At 38.0% G+C, this 23,607-nt stretch overlaps 1 protein-coding gene across 2 annotated transcripts; it reads left to right on the top strand.

The window, feature by feature from the left end:
* The first annotated feature begins 453 nt into the window (after positions 1-453).
* On the top strand, positions 454-23,277 carry POPDC3 (popeye domain containing 3). Of its 2 annotated transcripts, XM_033103705.1 has the most exons (5): positions 454-634; positions 5,019-5,160; positions 19,401-20,137; positions 21,703-21,811; positions 22,810-23,277. In XM_033103705.1, exons 3-5 carry the CDS (start codon positions 19,653-19,655, stop codon positions 23,089-23,091), a joined length of 876 nt encoding a protein of 291 aa, XP_032959596.1. In that variant the 5' UTR covers positions 454-634; positions 5,019-5,160; positions 19,401-19,652; the 3' UTR covers positions 23,092-23,277. The 2 variants fall into 2 exon arrangements, with proteins under 2 accessions (XP_032959596.1, XP_032959595.1); XM_033103704.1 differs by lacking the exon at positions 5,019-5,160.
* The last annotated feature ends 330 nt before the right edge of the window (positions 23,278-23,607 follow it).

Genomic DNA, 23,607 nt, shown 5'->3' with positions numbered 1-23,607 from the left:
CCGTCTGTGATTGTCAAACGCTCTTTACCTATTTGCTTTTCTGAGATGTTCATTGATTTGAATCAAGGTATCAACTTCTCTCTCCTATACACCCCAATATCGCCATCACTCTCTGATTATATATCTCAGTTTGTGTATATAGTGTGTGTGGGGGGGAGGTGGGATATACAATTGCCTTTTCATTCCAGTAGTCATCTGCATCACTCTCAGCCTAGTACAATACCGACTACCAGGTTTATTTTGTAACTGTGAGCAGCGTTCACTTTGGGAAACCGGTCTTTGCAAACTTTGTCCGTAGAGGCCGCTAGGTTTATCGTTCTGCAACCCGGTGGCCGCGCCGCTGGCTCCCTGGAGGCTGGGGCTGCCGGGACCCAGCGCGGTGGCCGCCGTCCCCGCCCTCCCCGTTGCGCCCCGGAGCGCGCGTCGGTGCCCGGCCCCCGCCCGCCGCTGCGCCGCTCTGGCGCTGGCCACGGTCGCCGAGCGCTCGGCCGCAGGGCGGCCGCCGACCGGTGGGCTGTAAGGGGCGCGCGAACGGGCGCTGGGGGCTTCCGCGCCGGCCAGCGGGGCCAGCACTGGGCTGCGAAAGTTCTGCGGGCGCGAGGCCGCCGCTCTGCGCAGGGCCGGGGAAGGAAAGGTAAGAAGGGGAGCCGGGGGATTCCGTGGACGCCGCCTTCCCGGAGCTGTCCGCTCCCTGGCACCGCGCGGCGCTTGGGGCAACTTGGGTTTCTAGCCCGGCCGCGCACGGGGTGGGGGCCGCGAGGCCTCCGGCCCCCGGGATCGCCTGTGCTTCGCCGCCATGTGTTCCGCGCTGGCCGCGCCACCTCTCTGCTCCCAGCCCGGCTCAGGCCAACTGCGAAGCTGGGGTCACAGCGGTGCCACTGGAAGCTCGACTAAGGGGCCTGCTGCTTCGGGCTCTGTGCGCGCGGGTCCCTGGAGACGGGGGGGGGGGGGGGGGGGGACCTATCCCCAGATCTTCTGTTGGCCCCACTCCTGTCCCAGGCACCTGTGGAACCCAAAGAAAAAGGGCAGATTTCCGTGGGAGAAAAGCTTGTCCAAGGGGCCCTGGCAGTCTTGGGTTTCACCTTGGGAAGTCGTGCAGCGCCTGAGTTTACTGTCCCTTCTAGTCTGCAGTGGGCCTGCCTAGGATTGGGGGCACTGATTTGGGGTAGGAGAAAGTTGCCTCATCACAGGTCACACCGACCTGTTTTTCTCTATTTGGGGATTCCCCCGCCCCCCTACCTCCCCCTTCCACCTCCTCCCCCCGACCCAAGGAAGAGACGAGAAAGAAATTTGAAAACCACTAAATTACCTGGTTACAGAGGTATAATACATATTAAGGGTCGTATTTTAGGAAAAGCTTAAAGGCATAGAATCAAAATGCAGTAATAGGGTTATGCAAAAAAAAATTGTTTTAGCCAGGACACCTTTGCAAAAAGTGAAAAATTTCTATTTGTAAATAATAAATAGAAAGGTAGAATAAGAAGCCCATTTTTAAACATAATTTAATTTGATTTGCTAAACTTTTAGAATGTGACAATCTTCTTTCCTGACTTTTTACTCTAACTCTTGTAGTTAGGTAATTTGAATTTGCAAGCTTTCACGTTGCAATTGAGTTTTATGGCAACCTTAAAAAATTATTGCTCTGTTCATACTACGTTTTGGTGGCTATTTTCTGTTATTTTTATTACCAGGGACTGTGCATGAACATATCCTTGGTATGACAGTACAACAACTTGGTATTGTGCCTGTGGCAATAGAAAACCAAACAAGAACTGCATGGAACAAAATATTAAAAAAGAAAAATTTGATCTCTTTCCACATTTGCAAAATGAAGAGGTCTGGCTGATCCTAGGTGCTCTTTAAGACTCTTTCCTTCCCTAGAAGACTACCTATGTTTGTCTTTTGAAGAGTCTGGGATACTAATAATAATTGAAATCTAGAGTAAGACACTAACCATCCTTAAATTTTATACATATACACTGGGAGTCAGAGTTTAGTTTCTTTAATCTCATTACTTTCTCAAAATAGCTGAATCATTGTGCATCCTAAAGGTTCTAAATGGTGACATTCTATGCATTAAATAAAAATGTGTCATGGGAAACCAAAATGCCATGCTTCTTACCAGAACACTGACTAATAGGGTTGACACACTGGAGCATTCACGTCTGCTTGTTTTGCAACTGTCTCCAGGAAAGATCAAGAATAGTTATGAAACCTGCTGTAGTATACGAGCATAACAACACATAAGCAACATAGCAGGCAAGAAGTTTCAAAACTGCTTTGGAAAATATCCATGATAGATTTTCAACCCTGCAAATGGCAATTAAAATCATTTTCTATAATTATGGTTGTTGGTCAGCTGGGATGATGAGCTATAGAGAGTAAATAAAAATTTGTATACTGAATCAGTAGATTGTTTTTAAAAGGAAAACGGAAAAATGTTTCTGTTACCTAAGCAGTTTATAGGAAAATGTTTTAAAGTGAAAAGTTACGACAGGTATTTTCTAAATTAAATAACCAAAAGTTGCTGACTTCAAGTCCCCGTTGTAATGCTGGGTCCTCCTTCAACCCAGAGAATTCAGATATTAATTCACACAGACCAAAGTGAGACCTTCTCATTTTGTGTTCTTCAACAGAATACCCTCTAGTGACGCTCACACACTCTGAAATTGGGGGAGGGGGAATTAAGTTCTAGAAAGACAAGCAACTGGCTGAGCCTATGGAGGAATCTTCATCTCTCTGAGACTCATTTTCCACTCCAAACAATGCTAGTAGTACTGTTTAGGTCGCAGAGTTGTTGAGACTCCTAAATAGGTCAGTGTATGGGAGAACTAGTGCCTAGCACATAGTAAAAGCACAGCTAATCTTAGTTCTCCCTGTCTTCCTTAGGTGTTTATTTATTGAATGAACTAACTGTGGGATGAATAATAGATTACAGCTTTTACTTTTAATTTCAAAACCATGTGGCAAAATCTTGATAATTGTTGAATGTGGGTAATGAGTATATGGGGATTTATTATATACTATTTTCTCTGTTTTTGTATGTGTTTGAAATTGTTCATCAGAAAAATAAATTCAGTGTGGAATCTGAAAAAAAACACATTAGGATGCATTTAATGTTACATTTAATTTTAAATTGCAATTTTTAAAATTATTCTATCTGGACTGAAAGGATAAACACAATTATATATAGGGAGTGGTAGGTGAGGAAGGGAACTGGAGAACAATCCATGATGATCTTCAATTCTTGTGGAATTTTTTTAATTATAAAAAAGATCTAAAAATATGAGTGTTGATTTTTGTTAATTCTGGTTGTTGTGTGCATGGAATTTTATTATAGTGTTTGAAATTTTTGTATTTGAAAATTTTGAAATTAATATAAACTCACCTTGTTTTTTAAAATTATTACAAAGAATGCAAATAATATAGATATATGCCAAAAAAAAGTAAAAGTAGTATCCCACCATCCAGAAATAATTATCCTTAACATTAAGTGAGGATTGTTCCGTATATCTTTCTTTGCATTTATACAAATAAAAGGATACAGACACAAGAATATGTAATGTGCTACTTCAGAGACACATATAAGTGTCTTTGTTTGTTTTTGGTCTTTGATGGAAATTCTAAAAAACAAGCTTGTTTGCATTGTTATTTTGAAGACTTTAGACTGCCTTTTAATATGTAGATTTATTTAAAAACTTAGTATGCAACAACTGACTTTACATGAGTTTTAAGTAGCTTAAGTTTATTTGTATATAAGATGTATTTTTAACTATTTAAAATAGATCTCATAATTTGAAATTGGGCTAAATATTAATAGTGTCAACATTTGAATTTCACTAAAATGCAAGTTCCATGAGAGCAGAGATTTACTGAATTGCTGCATGTATTAATTAATATTTTTCTGGTCATTTGAAAGTTAATGATACAGTCAAGTGTGCCAAAATGCTTGTTTTGAAAACAAGCATCATTCCAATGCAATTGAAATACTAGGGACTAATTTGAGCATAACGTGCATTTTACTCTTGCTTATTCGTGATTTACTCAGCAGAAACACCAGGTGAACACATTCAACTACAACCAGCTGACCTGAGCCATGTAGGCATACACAAAAAGCAAGCACATATCATACCTCAAACATCTCCCAGCTACCTTAGTTTACCACGTTATCCTGCAAGATTGTGTTTTGCTATTTTTCTGCACTTGTGAACATTTCTATATAAAAACACACTCACTCAACAGCAAAAAAATGTCTAAGCATCTTGATTCAAAAATACCAAACAGTGCATGCAAAACGAAAGCTTCAATACTGAAGAGAACCTTGAGATAATCAAACATTTTGAAAGAATAAAGAGAATATGTGGTATTTACTGAGCAGCAGGAATAGGGAATAATTCACATTGTGGATTTTGCAGGCAACGCTGCAAAATAAATGTCTATGGCTGGAATAACTTCAAGTGTTGCAAAGCCAACAACAAAAAGGCTGAAAGAAATAGAAGATATGAAAGATTGTCAAGCATGTGGCTTGAGGATCAAACAGTGAGCAGTCTTTCTTTCAGTCAAAGAGAAAGCACCTATCTCTGCATAAACACCTTGAAAGAAACTACCATACCCTGCAGAATGCCCCTTTTAGCACTAGCAGTGATTGCTTTGGTGGTTTCAAACATCGCTGACCCTGGTGTGTGGTCCACCTGGCTATTTAGCCAGAAAAAAATGATAAAGAAAAGATTATAGTCAATTAGCTAGCACACATGAACTTTTTAGATGTGTTTGCCAGGAAGGAACATGAGAACCTTAACTAAACTAAACATAGTAAAAGTGAGTTCATTTGCTGAATATAGGTCACTTGGAGGAGAGGGAAATGAAGGTGTCTCCCTCTGACTCATCAAGAAAAAACTGTTTAATGTATCCATGAATCCACTTCTCTTGCACCTTACATCAGAAATCGCTGGTGAACGACATAATAGCAGCTGATCCAAAGTAAATGGCTTCCTGCTTATCTCTTTGGCCATTTCCAGGATATGGAGAAGTCAGAACTTGAAGCAGAGAATGGGATTGTTTAAAGCAATCAAATGACAAGCTTGAGAAGAAAAGGTTTACTGCTGTGTCTTCAAATCAAGAAAATGGAACTACTTTATGATCCAGCAATTCCACTCCTCGGTATCTATCCGGAGGAATCCAAAACTAATTCAAAAAAATTTATGCACTCCTATGTTTATTGCAGCACCATACACAATAGCCAAGACATGGAAACAACCAAAATGCCCATCGGTAGACGACTGGATTAAGAAACTGTGGTACATTTATACAATGGAGTATTATGCAGCCATAAAAAGGAAAGAAATCTTACCATTTGCAACAACATTGATGGACCTAGAGAACATTATGTTAAGTGAAATAAGTCAGACAGAGAAAGACAAATACCATATGATCTCACTTATATGTGGAATCTAAAGAAAAGAATAAATGAATGAACTAATCAGAAACAATCTCAGAGACATAGAGGAAAAACTTAGGGTTGCCAGATGGGAGGGGGGTGGGGATAAGGGGGAAGGTGAAGGGATTAGAAAACAGTCAGTAACCACAAGATTGCCAAGGGGTTACGAAAGTTATTTGGGGAATGTAATCAATAATGTTGTAAAGATTTTGTAGGGTATCCGATGGACACTTGTCTCGTTAGGGAGACCACCTCAGGGAAGATGTAGATGCCTGATCACTGCACTGTACACCTGAAGCTGAAGCTGAACAATAATGAATGTCAACTACAAGTTTATATATATATATATATATATATATATATATATACAGTTACAAGAAGTGGAGTACAGCATTAGGAATAGAGACAGTGGAAATGTAATGGCTGTGTGCAATGTCAGAGGGATAGTGGATAGGGGGAGGGGGGCTGTCACTGTGTGAGAGAGATAAATGATAAATGTCTAACTATTTAAAAAAAAAAGAATTATAGGGTACCGAGTGATTCAACATAGGACCCACCCTCCTATCCCTCTGTTGCCCCCAAAATAGTCCTTTCATAAGAGGACATTTAAATTCATTGAATCTAGAACTGAAGGGAGAAAACAAGAATGTTGTTGATTTGTTCCAGTAATCCAGATAATTTAAATTCAAACTGTACATGACGTACTACGTTAGGGTGGTTAAGAGAGCAGATACTTGCATCTGCCTGTCTGTGGGTGAATCTGGGCTCCATCGTTTGTGTATCCTTAGGCAACCTATTAACTTCCCTATACCTCAGTTTGCTCATCTATAATATGGGGACAATAAAACTACCTGCTTCAAAAAAGTTGTAAGGATTCAATGACATAATATTCTAAGGTTCTTAGAACTGTGCCTGGCACGTAGTAAGTGCTCAGCAAATGTTAAGATGCTAGTAGCAGTAGCAGTGGTAGCAGTCATAGCAGTACATGAGGATTAAGAAAATGGCACCTAGATACTGTATTCATTTCCCGTTGCACAACTGATCAGAATTTAGTGGAGTCACACAATTAGAAGAATTACAGAGCTATTAGTTTTGAGTTTCTTTGGGCTGTCTTTTGAGTGTTAATCTCTGGATGTGTCTGAAATAACAAGTATTTGCCCTATATGTATGGCTCAGTTTTACAAAGAACTGACTGTACTCAAAGTCAACCAAGGAAACATGGTATTCCAGAAATTTTGGAGATTGGTATATGAATGACATACTATTCTGGAAGTTGCCCATGTGTCTAAATTGTTAACAGTGTTGGGGTCACTTGACTCCACTGAAAAGAAAACCTACAGAGTGGTGTTGAGAACCACAGTGAATTTAAATGTAATTCCCAGGGCCCCTCATAATATCTTGTTTTCAAGATACTACTGAAGAACTAGTCTCTCCTAAATTACCTGGTTTCAATCTAGTGAGGACCGAGTGTCTTCTGCTCCATAGACCTATATATATTCCAAGTCCATCATAAAATGTTGATTATTAGATTAATGAAAAGCCACATGTATAGTGAGTACTCATAATTGTGTATGTATTCGTTTTCTATTGCTTTGTAACAAATTACCACAACTTAGTCACTTAAAATAACACAAATTCATTATCTCATAGTTTTTGTGGGCCAGGAGCCCAGGAATGGTTGAAGTGGATCTGCTCAGGGCCTCACAAGCCTGTAATCCACATGTCAGCCAGGCTGTACTCCTGATTTAGAGTCCAGGGTCCTCTTTCAAGCTTTTCAGATAGTTGGCAGGATTCAGCATCTTGCAATTAGAGGATGGGGATCCCCATTATCTTGGTAACTGTTGGTTGGGGACTTCTTTTAGCTCTCAGAAACCATCTGCACTTCCTTGTCAGAGGCCCCCAAAGGCAGTTCACACATGGTGTTCGCTTTCTTCAGGTCAGTAGGAACATGTCTCCCTAATTTCCAATCCCTCTCCAGTCCTAGTTTAACATAATCACAGGAGTGGCTATTTCAGCACCATTTGCCATATAATAATGTTACCTAATCAAGGCAGCATCTGTCCCATCCCATTTACCGGTTCTGTGCACACTCAAGGGTAGGGAATTATGGGGCGTGTGCATCAGCGGGCCAGCAATTTTGGGGGCCATCTTAGAATTCAGCCTACCATAGTATGTGATAAAGCGAAAAATCGCATATGGCTGGAGATAATCAAATGTAACTTTAGCTGAGACATGAGAATCAGAGGAGTCCAGCATGGACTATGGGCATGTTCTCTAATTTCCTCAAGTCTCAAGAGAAGCCAAGCTCTCATTGTAATGGAAGGTCAAAGGCATACTCCAGCCTAGGAGCCTAGTGGTTCATGAAGAGACCCATGTATTATATGAAAACAAAGGCTGCTATGGACCCTCTGGAATCCAGAAGGCACAATCCAATCTCCAGTACAAAATTTATGAGATTATCTGTCTAGCAGTTCCAGTGTATTCCATGAGGTATAATCAGAAGATGAAACCAGAACATGAGATCATGTAATTTAATTGCATGGGACAATGGAATTCTCCTAAGGCAGAAGGAAAAAAGTGGTGCCTTCCTTGGTAGGATAAAGACCAAGAGCTTTAGTGGGGTTGGCCTTCTACGTAGGCAGAAACCAGATGGTGACATCTACGCCTTGGGTAACATCTGAATGACTGTAACAAATGAATGTTGTAGCCAATATCATTTACATTTATATCAACTCTCTGTTCTTAATCTTAGCTAATTCTTCCATATTTATACACTTATACATTTGTACGTATGCACTGTTTGTACAGCATCATGCCAAGTCTTTTCATTTTCTCTCTCTGTTACTTGAAAGACTCCAGACCAGTGTTATCCAAGAGAAATATAATTCAAATCACATACGCAATTTTAAATTTTCTAGTAGGAACATTAAAAATTAAGAAGAAATAGCTAAAATTAACTTTAATATGTTTTCTTTAACCCAGTATTTCTAAAACATTATTTCAAAAGCAATCAGCATAAAAATTATTGATGACATATTCTTTATCTTCGTACTAACGCTTCAAAATCCATGGTGGGAAGGTGAGGGGATTGGAAAACCATCAGTAACCACAAGATGGCCACGGGGTTTGAAAATTAATCTGGGGAACGTAATTTAGTGGTTACCAGAGGGTAAGGGGGTTGGGGGGTGGGAGATGAGGGTAAGGGGGATCAAATATATGGTGATGGAAGGAGAACTGACTCTGGGTGGTGAACACACAATGTAATTTATAGATGATGTGATACAGAATTGCACACCTGAAATCTATGTAATTTTACTAACAATTGTCACCCCAATAAATTAAAAAAAAAAATCCATTGTGTACAACACATCTAATTCAGACCAGCCACATTTCAGATGCTCAACAGCCACGGTAGCTAATGGCTACCATATTGAACGGCACAACTCTACGTTTCTATAAGAGCCCTCTGATCATGGGCATTTAACTTTGATCCCAGGCGATTCTGATGTAAGTGATCTGAGCGCACCTGCTGGGAAACACTAAACACTAACCTAAGGTTTAGAAAATTGTTGGTGGCTTCCAATAACTCGCTTCTTGGCCATTGGAAAGTGAAGACTCAAGGCTGGGTCGGTTATGGGTCTATACCTATCAATAACAGGAGGTCAGGACACAAGGTAGGGAAGAATAACAGTGATCAATCACCCCTGCAGGAATGAGTGAACTTAGAATTTATAACTTAAAGATGGACAGCAGCCAAAAGTGACCATTTGTATTCTGTTTTCAAATTAATACTCTGGGGGAAAGATAGATTTTTTAAAAAAAACTGTATTTTCTGAATGGCTCAGCTCTGTAACATACAAGCAACAAGTACAGTGATGCTATTTCTGTTATTTAAAAATTTGTCAAGAATTTTTAGTATATGTGTTCTCATTTGTATCTTCCAGCACCCTTTAAAGTGGACAGAATAGATGATATTACCTGTGATTCACTGATGAATAAATATTCCTGAGTTGCTTTAAGTAGCAGGAAGGAAACTTAAAGCCTCCATTTTTCTAAAACCTGGTAATAACGTGGAAGCAGATTGAAGTGGTCTGGACTGTGAGCTTCAGAATCAGGCCTGGATGGAATCTTAATTCCAATATTAGCAATGTGAACTTGAACAATTTATTTACTTTCTCTGAGTTTCAATTTTTTCATCTGTAAGGTGGAGATAGAAGTACCTTCCTTCCTCATAGGGTTGTTGTGAAGATTTTGATTGTTTTTCTTGTTTGCTTGTTGCTTTCAGTTTTATATCCTACATATGACTGAAGTCATATAGCTCTCGACTTTTTCTGATTGATTTATTTCGCTTAGCATGATAATCTCAGGATCCATCCATGTTGTACCAAATGGTAGTCTTTTATCTTTTCTTATGGCTGGGAGTATTCATTTTATATATGTACCAAATCTTTATCCAATCATCTATCAAAGGATTTTTTGGTTGTTTTCATGTCTTGGCCTCCGTGAATAATGCTGCAGTGAACATAAGAGTACATATATCTTTACAGATAAATGTTTTCAGATTTTTGGGATAGATAACCAGGAGGGGGATTGCTGGGTCATATGGTAATTCTATTGTTATTTTTTTGAGGAACCTCCATACTGTTTCTGTTCTGGTGGTACCAATTTACATTCCCACCAGCAGTGTATGAGGGTTCTTTTTTCTCCATAGCCTCTCCAACACTTGTTATTACTTGTCTTGATAATAGCCATTCTAACAGGTGTGAGGTGGCATCTCGTTGTGGTTTTGATTTGCATTTCCCTAATAGGTAGTGAAGTTGAGCATTTTTTCCCATAAATATCTGTGTGTGTATATATATATCTGTTGGCCATTTGTCTTCTTGGGAGAAGTGTCTGTTCAGGTCTTCTGCCCATTTTTTAATTGGATTGTTTGTTTTTTTGTCGTTGAGTTGGATGAGTTCTTCATATATTTTGGATTTTAACCCCTTATAGGAGGTGTTGCTTGCAAATGTCTTCTCCCATTCTGTTGGATGCCTCTTTGTTTTGTTAATGCTTTCTTTTGCTCTGCAGAAACTTTTTAGTTTGATATAGCCCCATTCATTTATTTTTGCTTCTACTTCTCTTGCCTTTGAGGTCAAATTCATAAAAATCCTCTTTGAACCCAAGGTCCATAAGTTTAGTACCTATGCTTTCTTCTATGCAATTTATTGTTTCAGATCTTATGTTTAGGTCTTTGATCCATTTTGAGTTAATTTTGGTATATGGTGACAGATAGCAGTCTAGTCTCATTCTTTTGCACGTGGCTTTTCAATTTTCCAAGCACCACTTATTGAAGAGGCTTTCTTTTCTCCATTGTATGTTTTTGGCTCCTTTGTTGAAAATTATACACACACACACACACACACACACACACATACATATATATACTATATATGTACACACACATGCTGTTTGTTTATTGGTTCTCAATTCTATCCCATTGGTCTGTGTGTCTGTTTTTCTGCCAATACCATGGTGTTTTGATTATTGTCACTTTATAGTATAAATTGAAGTCAGGAGTGTGATACCTCCATCCTTGTTCTTTTTTCTTAGGATTGCTTTGTCTATTCAGGGTTTTTTTGTGATTCCATACAAATCTGATGATTTTTTGTTCTATTTCTTTAAAAAAATACCATTGGGATTTTGATGGGGATTGCATTAAATCTGTATATCGTTTTGGGTAATATGGCCATTTTAACATGGATTCTTCCAATCCATGAACATGGAATATCTTTCCTTTTCTTTGTGTCTTCAATTTCTTTTAATAATGTCTTATACTTTTCAGTGTATAGGTCCTTCCCATCCTTTGTTAAGTTTATTCCTAGGTATTTTATTATTTTTGTTACAATTGCAAAAGGAATTTTTTTTTTTATTTCTTCTGAAATTTCATTGTTAGCCTATAGGAAGACAATGGATTTTTATACATTGACTTTGTATCCTGCAATTTTACTGTATTTATTATTTCTAATTTTTTTTTTTTTGGTGGCATCTTTAGGGTTTTCTATATAAAGAATCATGTCATCTGCAAAAAGTGACAATTTAACTTCTTCATTCCCAAATTGGATGCCTTTTATTTCTTTCTCTTGCCTGATTGCTCTGGCTAGGGCTTCCAATACTATGTTGAAAAGCAGAGGTGAAAGGTTCATAATCTTAGAGGAAAAGCTTTCAGTTTTTCACCAATAAGTATGATATTAGCTAAGGGTATGTCATATACAGCCTTAATTATGTTGAGGTACTTTCCTTCTATACCCATATTATTGTTTTAATCATAAATGGATGTTATATCTTGTCAAATGCTTTTTCTGTGTCTATTAACATGATCATGATTTTTATCCTTTGTTTGTATGATGTATCACATTGATAAATTTGTGTATTGATCCTTGTGCCCCTGGGATGAACCCCATTTGATCATGATGTATAATCTTTTTAATGTATTGTTGTATTCTATTTGCTAGTATTGTGTTTAGGATTTTTGCATCTGTTTTCTTCAGAGACGTTGGTCTGTAAGTTTCTTTTTTTGTGTTATCCTTACCAGGTTTTGGTATCAGGGTAATGTTGGCCTTATAAAGTGAGTGAGGAAGTATTGCCTCTTCTTCAATTTTTTGGAAGAATTTGAGGAGGACAAGTATTATATCATTTTTGAGTGTTTGGTAGAATTCATTAGTGAAGCCATCTGGACCTAGACTTTTGCTCTTGGAGAGGTTTTGGATGAATTATTTCAATTTCTTTACTGTTGATCAGTCTGTTTAGATTTTCCAGTTATTTGTGATTCAGTCTATGAAGGTTACATATTTCTAAGAACTTGTCCATTCTAGGTTATGGAATTTGGTGACATATGGTCCTTCATAGTATTCTTGTATGATCCTTTCTATTTCTTTGGTATCTATCATGACTTCTCCTCTTTCATTACTAATTTTGTTTATTTGGGTTTTTTCCCTTTTTTCCTTAGTCAGGGGTTTGTCAATATTATTCATCTTTTCAAAGAACCAGCTCTCTGTTGCACTAATTTTTTCTATTGTCTTTTTGTCCTCTTTAATTTAATTCTGCTCTAATTTTTATTATTTCCTTCCTTCTGCTGACTTTGGGTTTCATTTGTTATTCTTTTTCTAGTTCTTTAAGACGTAATGTTAGGTTGTTTATTTGGGATTTTTTTTTTTCTTGAAATAGGTCTGTAATGATACACAGTCCCCTCTAATACTGCTTTCACTGCATACCAATACTTTTGATACGATGTATTTCATTCTCATTTGTTTCTATGTATCTTTTGGTCTCTCTTTTTAGTTCTTCTTTGATCCAGTCATTCTTTAGTAGCATGTTGTTTAATCTCCATGTATTTGTGGTTTTTCCCACTTTCTTTTTGCAGCTGATATCCGATTTTAAAGCATTGTGATCAGAGAATATGCTTGGTATGATTTCAGTCTTCTTAAATTTGCTGAGGCTAGTTTTGTGTCCCAAAATATGGTCTATCCTTGAGAATTTTCCATGTGCACTAGAAAAGACTGTACAGTTGTGTTCTAGGATGAAATGCTCTGTAAATGTCAATTATATCCATTTGGTCTAATATGTCATTTAAGGCTGATACTTCCTTACTGATTTTCTGTTTGGATGATCTATATCCATAGCTGTCAATGGAGTATTTAGGCCCCCTACTATAATTGTGTTTTGGTCAGTTTCTCCCTTTAGTTCTATTAGTCGTTGCTTTATATATTTTGGTGCTCCCTGATTGAGCGCATATATATTGATAAATGTTATGTCTTCTTGTTGTATCATCCCCTTTATCATTATGAAATGTCCATCTTCGTTTCTTGTTACCTTTTTCACCCTGAAGTCTGTTTCAGATATAAGTATAGATACACTTCATTTTCTTTGGATGCCATTTGCTCGGAGTATCATTTTCTACCCTGTCACTTTGAGTCTGTATTTGTCCTTGTAGCTGAGATGTGTCTCTTGCAGGCAGCATATGGTTGGGCTTTGTTTTTTGATCCAATCTGCTACTCTATGCCTTTTTATTGGTGAGTTCAGTCCATTTACTTTTAGGGTGATTATTGATACATGAGGATTTCCTATAGCCATTTTATCTTTTGTTTTCTGGTAGTTCAGTGTATCCATTGTTTCATTGTCTTTGTGTTTCTGCCTGTTATTTTAGTTTGCTGGTATTCAATGATTTTTCCCCTCTGTTTCCTCTTTTTTATGTTACGTATCTCAGTTCTGGATTTTTTTTTTTTTTGAGTGGTAATATCTTCACATTAAGATTATGTGAAAAAATGTTTCATATATACAGTAGTCCATTTTCTTCAGCATGCATCTTATCTCCGTTTCACTTTGCAAATTCAGATCTTTACTCCCTCCCCTTTTATGCTTTTGTTGTCAGAAATTATCCCTATTTATGCCATGAATTCATTTTTGAGTTGCAGTAGCAAATTGTCCTCTCTTTTTCTTTTTGTTTTAATGTTTTTATTTTCTTTACCCTTTATGTTATGTTTAAATGTATAGTGTCCTAGTCTGTGTAGGGGTTGCTATTTCCTGCTCCTGTCTGTCTGTTAGTCATTTTACTCATAGTTTTGTATCCTTTTGTCTTTTTGTCTCAGGTAGAATAACCTCTTTCAGTATTTCCTGTAATACAGGCCTTGTGGTGGAAAATTCCCTCAGCTTCTGTATATCTGAAAAGGTCTTTATTCTTCCTTCATAGCTACAGGATAACTTTGCAGGATATATTATTCTTGGCTAGTAATTTCTCTCTTTCAATAGTTTGAATATTTGATTTCACTTCCTCTTAGCTTGTAGAGATTCTGCTGAAAAATCTGATGATAATCTAATGGGCTTTCCGTTGTAGGTTACTATCTTCTTTTCCCTTGCTGCCTTGAGAATTCTTTGTCATCAATGTTTGACAGCTTCAATATAATGTTCCTTGGAGAAAGCCTATTAGGATTGAAGTAAATAGGTTTTCTGTTTGCTTCTTGGATTCGAGAATGCAGTTCTTTGCATAAGTTTGGGAAGTTCTCGTCCACTATTTATTTGAATAGATGCTCTGCGTCCTTCTCCTTCTCTTCTCCTTCTGGTATACCCATTCTTATATTGCTCTTTCTGATAGAATCAGTTCTTGTAGAGTTCTTTTATTTCTTTTAACTCTCATGTATCTCTTTTCTTTCATCTGTGTCATTTCTATCTTCAGCATCACTGATTCTTTCCTCCATTTGGCCAGCTCTATTTCCTAAGCTCACTATTTCATTCTTCAGCTTTTATGGAGTTCTTGAGCTCCAGAATTCCTATTTGGTTCTTTTTTACATTGCTGTCTCTTTGGTAAAATATTCATTTGGTTTGATTTTATTTCTGAGTTCATTAAACTGCCTATCTGAGTTCTCTTGCATCTTGTTAAGTTTCTTGAGAACTGCAGTCTTGAATTCTCTGTCATTTAAGTCACTTGTTTCCACATCTTTATTTTCTGGAGATTTCTCATTGTCTTCTGAGCTGTCGTTACCTTGGTTATTCCTGGTAATTAATGGATTATTTCTCTTCCTGGGCATCAGCGGGAGTGAATTCTGCAGCAGGGTGATATAAAAGGTCTTTCTTTTGCGTTCCAGTAGGCAGCTCTGGAGTTTTTTATTTTCTCTTGCCCTGTTCCAGCTTCTCACATAGTGGGAGATTTTCTGGGGAGGTGGGTGTCTCCTCTGTGACCAACTCACCTCAGTCTCAGGGCACCACCCCTGTGGGAGGACATGGTGGGCGACGGGGATCTAAGCCCCAGAAACCCCAGTGCTGCCTCTACAGCCAGATGCAGAGCTGTGTGCCCCTGTAGCCCCGGGTGTCCCTGCTGGGATCAGCTACCAAAGGTGGGGGTGGAGTGGCCTGGGAGAGGTGGCTGCTGTGTTTGTGGCTTTGTTCTCCTCCGAGTAATGCAACCACCAGACCACTGCTGCCTCACCCTTATAGCTCCTCCCTTGTCGCTGGAATTAGCCACACTGTGCATCTACCACTCAGGAACTGTCTCTCCAGTTCTCAGGGCTGTAAATATTCTGCTCTTTAATCCGACAGTGCTACGGGTTTTTTCTGGGGATCGCTGCTAACACTGGGAGGATGCAGGGAGGTGGCCAAGCTCTGTAGCTTTGTTTTCTGCCTGGCAGTGAGGGCGGTTAGATTGCAGTTGTTGCACTTGTGTGTTCAGTCTTTGCCCCAAGGTCTCTGCCACCAATTGCTGGGTTCAGCCATATGATATGCTGATCACTGAGGCAGGATTGCTAGGGCCACAGAAAGTGCACCTGCAGTCTCAATCCTCTCCTCTCCAGAATGCAGTGAGCTCACAGAATGCAGTGAGCTCCGAGCAGAGTCCCACAGCCCCGTCTCTGCACTTCTCCCTTCCCTCCTCTCCTCTCCACCCACCTGCAGATGTTTCTGATGCATGGATCTCTCAGATGTGTTTGTGTGTTACGTGGGGAATCGTTTTGAATTATAGCTGTTCAGTTCGTTGTAACTTCAACGGGAGAGATCAAGGTGCACCACTCATGCCATCACGTTTCTGAGGTCACTTCTCCCAAAGTTGTTTGTCATCAGATCAGGAATTCAACAGCTCTTAAGGAGCTCAAGTTTGTAAGAAGACAAAACATTTCCCCTATGAATTTGGAGTTGTGCCAGACATTTTAAATAAGTGATGCTCTAACGCCTTAGTGTCTTTGTACTGAACTATCTTGGATGTTGGAAACTTCCCCACTTCTGTTCCCCTAGGAACAGGAGATGTTAGACCATCCATTAAATTGGATTGAGACTGGGAATGGAGAAGATAGAGTGCTTGCACCTCTACCCCAATGTAGTCAATCGACTTTCATTGAGTGCCAGGGGTCAGAAATGCAAAAAAAATTTGTCTTTGTCCCTTAAGAATTTCAGAATCTAGGAGAAGAAATTAATCAATGTTGAATAAAGCACAACATTGTGAATAAAGCACATTATTGCATGAGTGGCTTTCTGTACCTATGTCTCTGGCTGTATTCTAAGTATTATGGATTGAACAGTACAAACAGATATAGTAGGCCTTAAATATCCACTGTTGGGAGTATTGTTTTGCTGGCAAACCAGTCCTTGCAGAATATCCCTCTTTGGTCTCCCAGCACATTAATACTGGATTCACGGCCTTGAAAGGTGGCATTACTTGCCGGTGAGGCATGAAGCTAAGCATAGGGGGACCTGACCTTCCACCCATTGTGGTGACTTATTGCCTCTTTCACAAGAAGCAAGTGACTTAACCAATCTTGTGTCCTGCTTTTCTCACTTGTAAGCTGGGCATGATGATTTAGATTCTGCCTCCCTCATGGCAATAAGTGTGATTCAATGAGATAATAAATGTACAGGTTCTGAACAGATCAATGCAATTTCTAAGTTAATCTAAATCAGTTTGCCACCAAGTTTATATCACAGTTCACTGAGCATCCTTGTACCTTCCTTTATAATTCCTTATTCTTTTATTACTACTCAGGGTCTGACAATTGAAAGAGAAAAGGCCGGGGGGGTGGGGTTGCGGGCCGCTTGGAATTACTGTGTTTATTGGCATTTAAGTGTGTCTCCATCATTTGTAGCTCTGTATGCTAACTTCTTTTGCAGGGAAGATCAATTTTGTTGCTTAAGATGTCATGGTGCCACTTTGACATTCTAGATTTATTTACCCGAAAACATGACTTAAGGCCCACAAGCCTTTCATACAGGCAGCTGGTTGATGAATCATGTTCAGCATTCATATAGTACTGTTGGCACATACCAAAGGAGCAGTCATGCTCATCACCTGCCCCTGTCAGTTCTTCCTCTTCCACTAATAAAGTGCATCTAGTTTGGTGACGGAATAAAAACATGCCAAACGGAGAAAAGCTGGGTGTGGAGTAATGTAATCAGGGCAGTGATACAGTTTCAAGAATAGAAGATGGTTTGGTAGCAGCTCATGGAAACAGAAGCCGACTGAAGGGACCGGAAGCACAGTTCCTCTTACAATCATAATGTGTCTCATTCGTGGAATGTAGGTGACTCAACAAATCCCCAAGATTTTAAGGGGATAAGATTCTCATAAGCTCACTTCTGAATTCCCACACACGTTTTATGTGGTCTCTCCCCCTTAGCATCATTTTAGCATTTTGTCAAGGATTATAAATTTTTGAGGAAGTTCAAACCAAAGTTGAAAGCTCTCCTAGCAGTGCTTTTTGGTGTTGGCGTTAGTAGCTATGATTGGTATCCTGAGGAAGTGATTAATTGAAAATGCCCTAATTTTAAAAGTAAAACAGCAGGGAGATTGACATTTGCAGTCTGGCATTTCACAGTTCTCATTATTCATATTTTTGAAATTTTTATTTGTTATGAATATCCAGCACTATATGATTTTGTGTTTTGTTTAAAAGAGGAGAAATTAAACATGTTCAGGGTGCCGGTCTGCCTTGAATCTCATCATCTTAGAGTGTTGGGGGAAGGTGGTATATAATTAGGGGATGAAGAATGTTTGAAATGTATTTGAAAGCAAGTTGAGTAAAAATAACAATATCACTGTAAGTTATAGGTTATTTTCCCCCCTTCTTTTAATGATTCACTTGGTAGCATTTTTAAAGTCATTACCTGCTGAGAAAAGAATCCCTATCCAAGGTGAAAAACCAGCAACTTCAATAACAGTAGCTCCTTTATTTCCAATTCTAGCTCTGATGATGATTACACTGTTCCTTCTTTTTTTTTTTTTTGTCAGTTAGGTCATTTTTACGTCTGTGTGTATATTATTTTCAGTGAAAAAAATCTGTGATACTTGATAGTTATTAACAGGTGTTCTGGAAATAAACTATCTCAAAAATAACCCTATATATAGCACACAATTTCAAGGGTTTTGAATATTATTATGATTTTTAAAAATCAATCTAAGGAATACCTCACACTGAAACCATTTATTGTTAAGAAACCTCGTAAATGATACATATCCCACAGCTTTGTCATCATGGTTAAATCTCTACCAACTCAGATCACATATTAGCATTTTTACCATCTGGCTGAAAGGGTAGAGAATATATGTGCCGAGAACAAGTCAGTATCATTTTTGACCATCTGGTAAATAAATACGCAAGTAGCAGGATTTTAAATATTTATTTAGTTGTATGGATGCAACCTCTAACCTGAAATAGCCTCTAATACAGAAAAGTAGAACTGAATTTATATTTCTCAAATAATTTTGATCTAAGTCATTACCTTTTCACAGTCTACTATGTGCTCTTAAAATTTGACTCCTAATTATGTGTTTCTTATGTTTATTTATTAGGGCCCCTTAACGTGCCTAATTTAAAACATCTTTCAGGAGAAGCCACATGATGGGATCTAGCATACAGGCTCAAATGCTGAAGTTCTCCTCTGCCACCGACCACTGTGTGGCCTGGGATAAATTTCTTGGCCTCTCTGAGCATCCCATTCTTCACCTGTAAAGAATGAATAATATTTTGTAAAGCAGTATCTCTCAAAGGGTGGGCTATAGAGGGCCATGGACTGATGCATCAAAATCATGTGGAGAGTTTGTTCAAAATATCAACACATAGCCCCACTCCCTCAGAGATTCTGACTCAGCATGTCTTGGAAACAATCTGTGAATTTGCATTTTTAGTCACTGTCCCAAGTGCTTCTGAGGTACACTGAACTATTGTTATGGAGACTAGCTGATGATATACAACTTAGCTTCCTTGAAAAATATGTAGTTAGCTAATCCCTAACAAATAATAAAATTTCTGTAAATTTATTATTATTAATAAGCATAACTAAAAATATACTTTCCATATATTAGAAATTTATCATTTGACAGCATTGGTGCTTAAAATATTCCAACTTCATAGAAAATAGAAGGTCAGCTTGAATAATTCTAGTGATTCATTAAATATACGTCTCAATTCTCCTTATTTAATTAGATCCTTTTTTTTTCCTTGCACAGGAAACCACAAAATACCTGTGGACTAGATCTAAATCAGGAGCCCAGATGAACTTAAAGAAGCTCGCATGGGATTCTTAGTTTTTCAAGATCCATACACACCAAACTATTAATCACCACGACTCTAGTGTCCAGGCTTTCTCTGGTTTTGTGAGCACTGAACAAAACTCTGATGATGGAAAAGCAAAGGACTTAATTACTCACTTTGATATCATCTGACGTCAACAGAAAAGTGAGCCAGACAGAAGTGCAGCCATGGAAAGAAATTCGAGTTTATGGAAGAATCTAGTTGATGAACACCCAGTCTGTACAAGCTGGAAGCAAGAGGCCGAAGGGGCTATTTATCATCTTGCCAGTATTTTATTTGTAGTAGGTTTCATGGGTGGCAGTGGCTTCTTCGGACTCCTTTATGTCTTCAGTTTGCTGGGATTGGGTTTCCTCTGCTCTGCTGTCTGGGCTTGGGTAGATGTCTGTGCAGCTGACATATTTTCCTGGAATTTTGTACTGTTTGTTATCTGCTTCATGCAGTTTGTTCATATTGCATACCAAGTGCGCAGTATAACCTTTGCTCGAGAATTCCAGCTGTTGTACAGCTCCCTTTTCCAGCCTCTGGGGACCTCTTTGCCTGTCTTCAGAACGATTGCTCTGAGCTCTGAAGTGGTTACTTTGGAAAAGGAGCACTGTTATGCTATGCAGGGGAAAACCTCCATTGATAAACTTTCTCTTCTTATTTCAGGAAGGTTTGTACTCTTAGTGCTTGCATGTCTTTCTTCTATATTAGCTGTTAGCTTATCTTTCTTTCTGCTGCATTTTCTGTCTCAGGGTAGCATAGTCCTGGGTGGCATAAAAAAGTCCTTGACACATAAGTCATGGACATAGGCATTTAGATACATGGTATTATTTCCTGAAGCAGGAAATAATCTAGAGCCTTAATATTTCCTCTTAGAAATCAAATGTATAAATTTTTTTTTATCTGGGTATGCTATATGTTTTCAAGCAAATTACTGAAAATTCAAGAAGATGATGCCAGCTTGAATTAATACAGTACTTATGTTGGCATGCAAAGTATTCTAAATAGACTCATATAGGGAATTCTTTTAAGTAGTGGAGAACATTAAATTTTATAATGATGAATTTTTTCAGTAATTTCTAGCAATTGCCCATTGGCTAGATAGAAGTGGGGTGGGTGCACCCCATCTATATATATATACACATACACATATACCGGATGTGCCAAAAATATGGATACAAGTGGACACTTTGGTCAACGTTGCTCAAGCAGTAGTTTGCCATAATCGGAAGTGTCTGGACGCTGATGGTAACCACTTTGAGCACCTCTTGTAATTGCAAAAGTCAAGCGTGATTTGTATTCATCTTTTGTTATTAGTATATATTGAGTATTACAATTTTAATACTTTTTTTCCTTTCTTAAAATATATATATATATATAGGCACCCTCTGTACACACACACAGTTGACCCTTGAACAACACAGGGGTAGGGACACCAACCCCCACACATTGAAAATCCACATGTAACTTTTGACTCCCCAGAAACTTTACTAATAGCCTTACTGATAGTTTAAACAGTCAATTAACACATATTTTCTATGTTATATGTATTATATACTATATTCTTACAATAAAGAAAGCTAGAGAAAATGTTACGGAAAAAACCACAAGAAAGAGAAAATATATTTACAGACCCACACAGTTCAAACCTGTGTTATTCAAGGGTCAACTTCATACACACACACACACACACACACACACACAAATACACACACATACACATACTCATATACACATATATATACACACACACACATATATACTTTGAAACAAAGTTTTGGGGAGGAAACAATGTGATTATGTTTTTTAAAAGGTTAAATATTTAGCTTAGAGTTATTTACAGTGGTACTTTATGTTCTTCAGGTTCTCCTACTTAATGTAAAATCTGACTGAGTGCACTGAAACTTTTTATTGAAGTGTAATATACATGCATACATACATACATGTGCACATACCTAAGTACAGCTTGATGAATTTTCTGATGAATTTTGCCCAATAGTCCAGAATCCTAACTGTGTGAGGAACATCAGTACACGAAGCTTACAGGAGATTTGTCACTTATTGTAATGTATGAATTTAATATTTTAATTTTTAAATTATAAAATTAATTTAATAATTTTAATAGCCACAAAGGTCATCAGAGATCTGAAATACCGCTCTCTCCCCGCCCCCCCCCCCCAATTATGTGCTCGATTTACCCTTCCCTCATAAATGCTGTTCTTTGTGTTTGGGTAGGATCAGAGTGACAGTTGATGGCGAATTTCTGCATTACATTTTCCCCTTCCAGTTCCTGGATTCTCCTGAATGGGACTCACTGAGGCCCACAGAGGAAGGCATTTTTCAGGTAAGGGATAACTGGCGCACACAGGGAACATTGCCTCTTCCAAACAGATAAACAATGTTTGTTTAAAATCAGACAAACAAACAAAACAGCAGTTGACAGAGGAATGATTTATATTTAACTTTGGAATGTACTTAGCAGCACGATTGACTTCCCAAAGTTCATTTGAATCTTGTTAATTAACGTCATTTTATAGGTCCAGCAACAAGGAAAAGAATGGGTATTACACACATTATAGAAAAAGAGTCTGTGAGAAATATTCATAAATTTTCCTTTGCTTCACTGCATATATGGAATTAAGATATAATTAATTGAGATTTGACTATAAGCTAAACACTGCCACTGTGACAGTTTAGAAAAACACCAAGAACAAAAAAAATCAGCTCTTATTTCAAAATAAGTGATTTTTAAAATTGAAAATGCTGATGGGTTGCAGTTGTCTTCTAGCAACAAAATGCTAAATTTCCTGTCACTACTCTGCTGCCATGTCTGGTAGTTTTGAAAGAAAATCATTTCTGTAGTTTCTATCTGTTATGTATACTGTTTTCCTGTGGTTAATACATGTAATGTACATGTGTGTATACAAATTCATATACATATCCAGAATAAGTAAACAAATTCTATTTTGTGCTATAAAAACTGAACTAGGATTCAATGACCACAGTCTTCAGGATTGGCTTGGAAACATTTCTCTAACATTAGTCAACTTTATTATTATCAAGTAACTCTTGCTTCAATAAAATGGAAAACATAGATCACTGCTCTTAGAAAACAGATAGATTGGAGATGGGCACAATGTTGTGATTATTCATATTATAAATTATATAGTAATAATTTTCATATTTTCTCTTTCTTTTTTTTACAATATATTGTGGGTCAGTGGGCTTTTTTAACCTAAAAAAGCAGAAGGGAAAATCATTTAAAATTTGGGGCACAAAAAATGTAGCAGAACATTTCTTGCTTCCTAATCTTTGTTTAGATGTGTTCTTATGTTTTCTTAGGTAACCCTCACAGCAGAAACCGATTGTCGGTATGTGTCTTGGAGGAGAAAGAAATTATATTTGCTCTTCGCTCAGCATCGTTACATCTCCCGCCTGTTTTCAGTTTTAATTGGCAGTGACATTGCAGATAAACTCTACGCCTTGAATGACAGGGTATATATAGGAAAAAGATACCACTACGATATTCGGCTACCCAACTTCTATCAACTGTCAAGTCCAGAAATGCCCAGATCACCCCTGATAGAACATTTTCGGAATTCCAGACAATATTGTGACAAATGACATCAAAGTCTGAAGTTTTATAATTATAAAAAAGACTCTCTTCATCATTCCCCAAATGAAATAGCAAAATACGGAAAATTGAGCTCACTGATATTTTTATAAATCGAACTCAGAAGCAAGATACCATTGACAGCTGTTTTATTCATCTCAACTTCTGCATTGTGAATAAATTTTTCTGTATTTCTTATTGGAATAAATGGGAGGGGAGGATGAATGACTATGGGCAGTTTGTCCTTTTCTGCATCAGAATTGGGAGAATGAAATTTTGCCATTCTCAGGTATTTCCTCAGATTTATTCAAATCTGTTGTCTTGCCCTATTGAGTTAGGCACTGCTTCTCTAGAAGCAGCCAGTAAGTACTCTCAGCAGGAGAGTGGATTGCTAATATCCACGTCAGTGTTTCTAGAATTCACTTTTTGCTACAACCTCTGATAAAAGCAGGAGGTATTACTGTGGTGGGCAGCAATTATTTATTTTAAATGTGAAGTTATTTAATGACTAGAAAGTAGAATAAATG

Source organism: Rhinolophus ferrumequinum, chromosome 3 (genome assembly GCF_004115265.2).
Source record: "Rhinolophus ferrumequinum isolate MPI-CBG mRhiFer1 chromosome 3, mRhiFer1_v1.p, whole genome shotgun sequence".
Taxonomy (NCBI): Eukaryota; Metazoa; Chordata; class Mammalia; order Chiroptera; family Rhinolophidae; genus Rhinolophus; species Rhinolophus ferrumequinum.
Note: the sequence above shows the minus strand (reverse complement) of the source record. Positions and strands in the feature narration are given on the sequence as shown.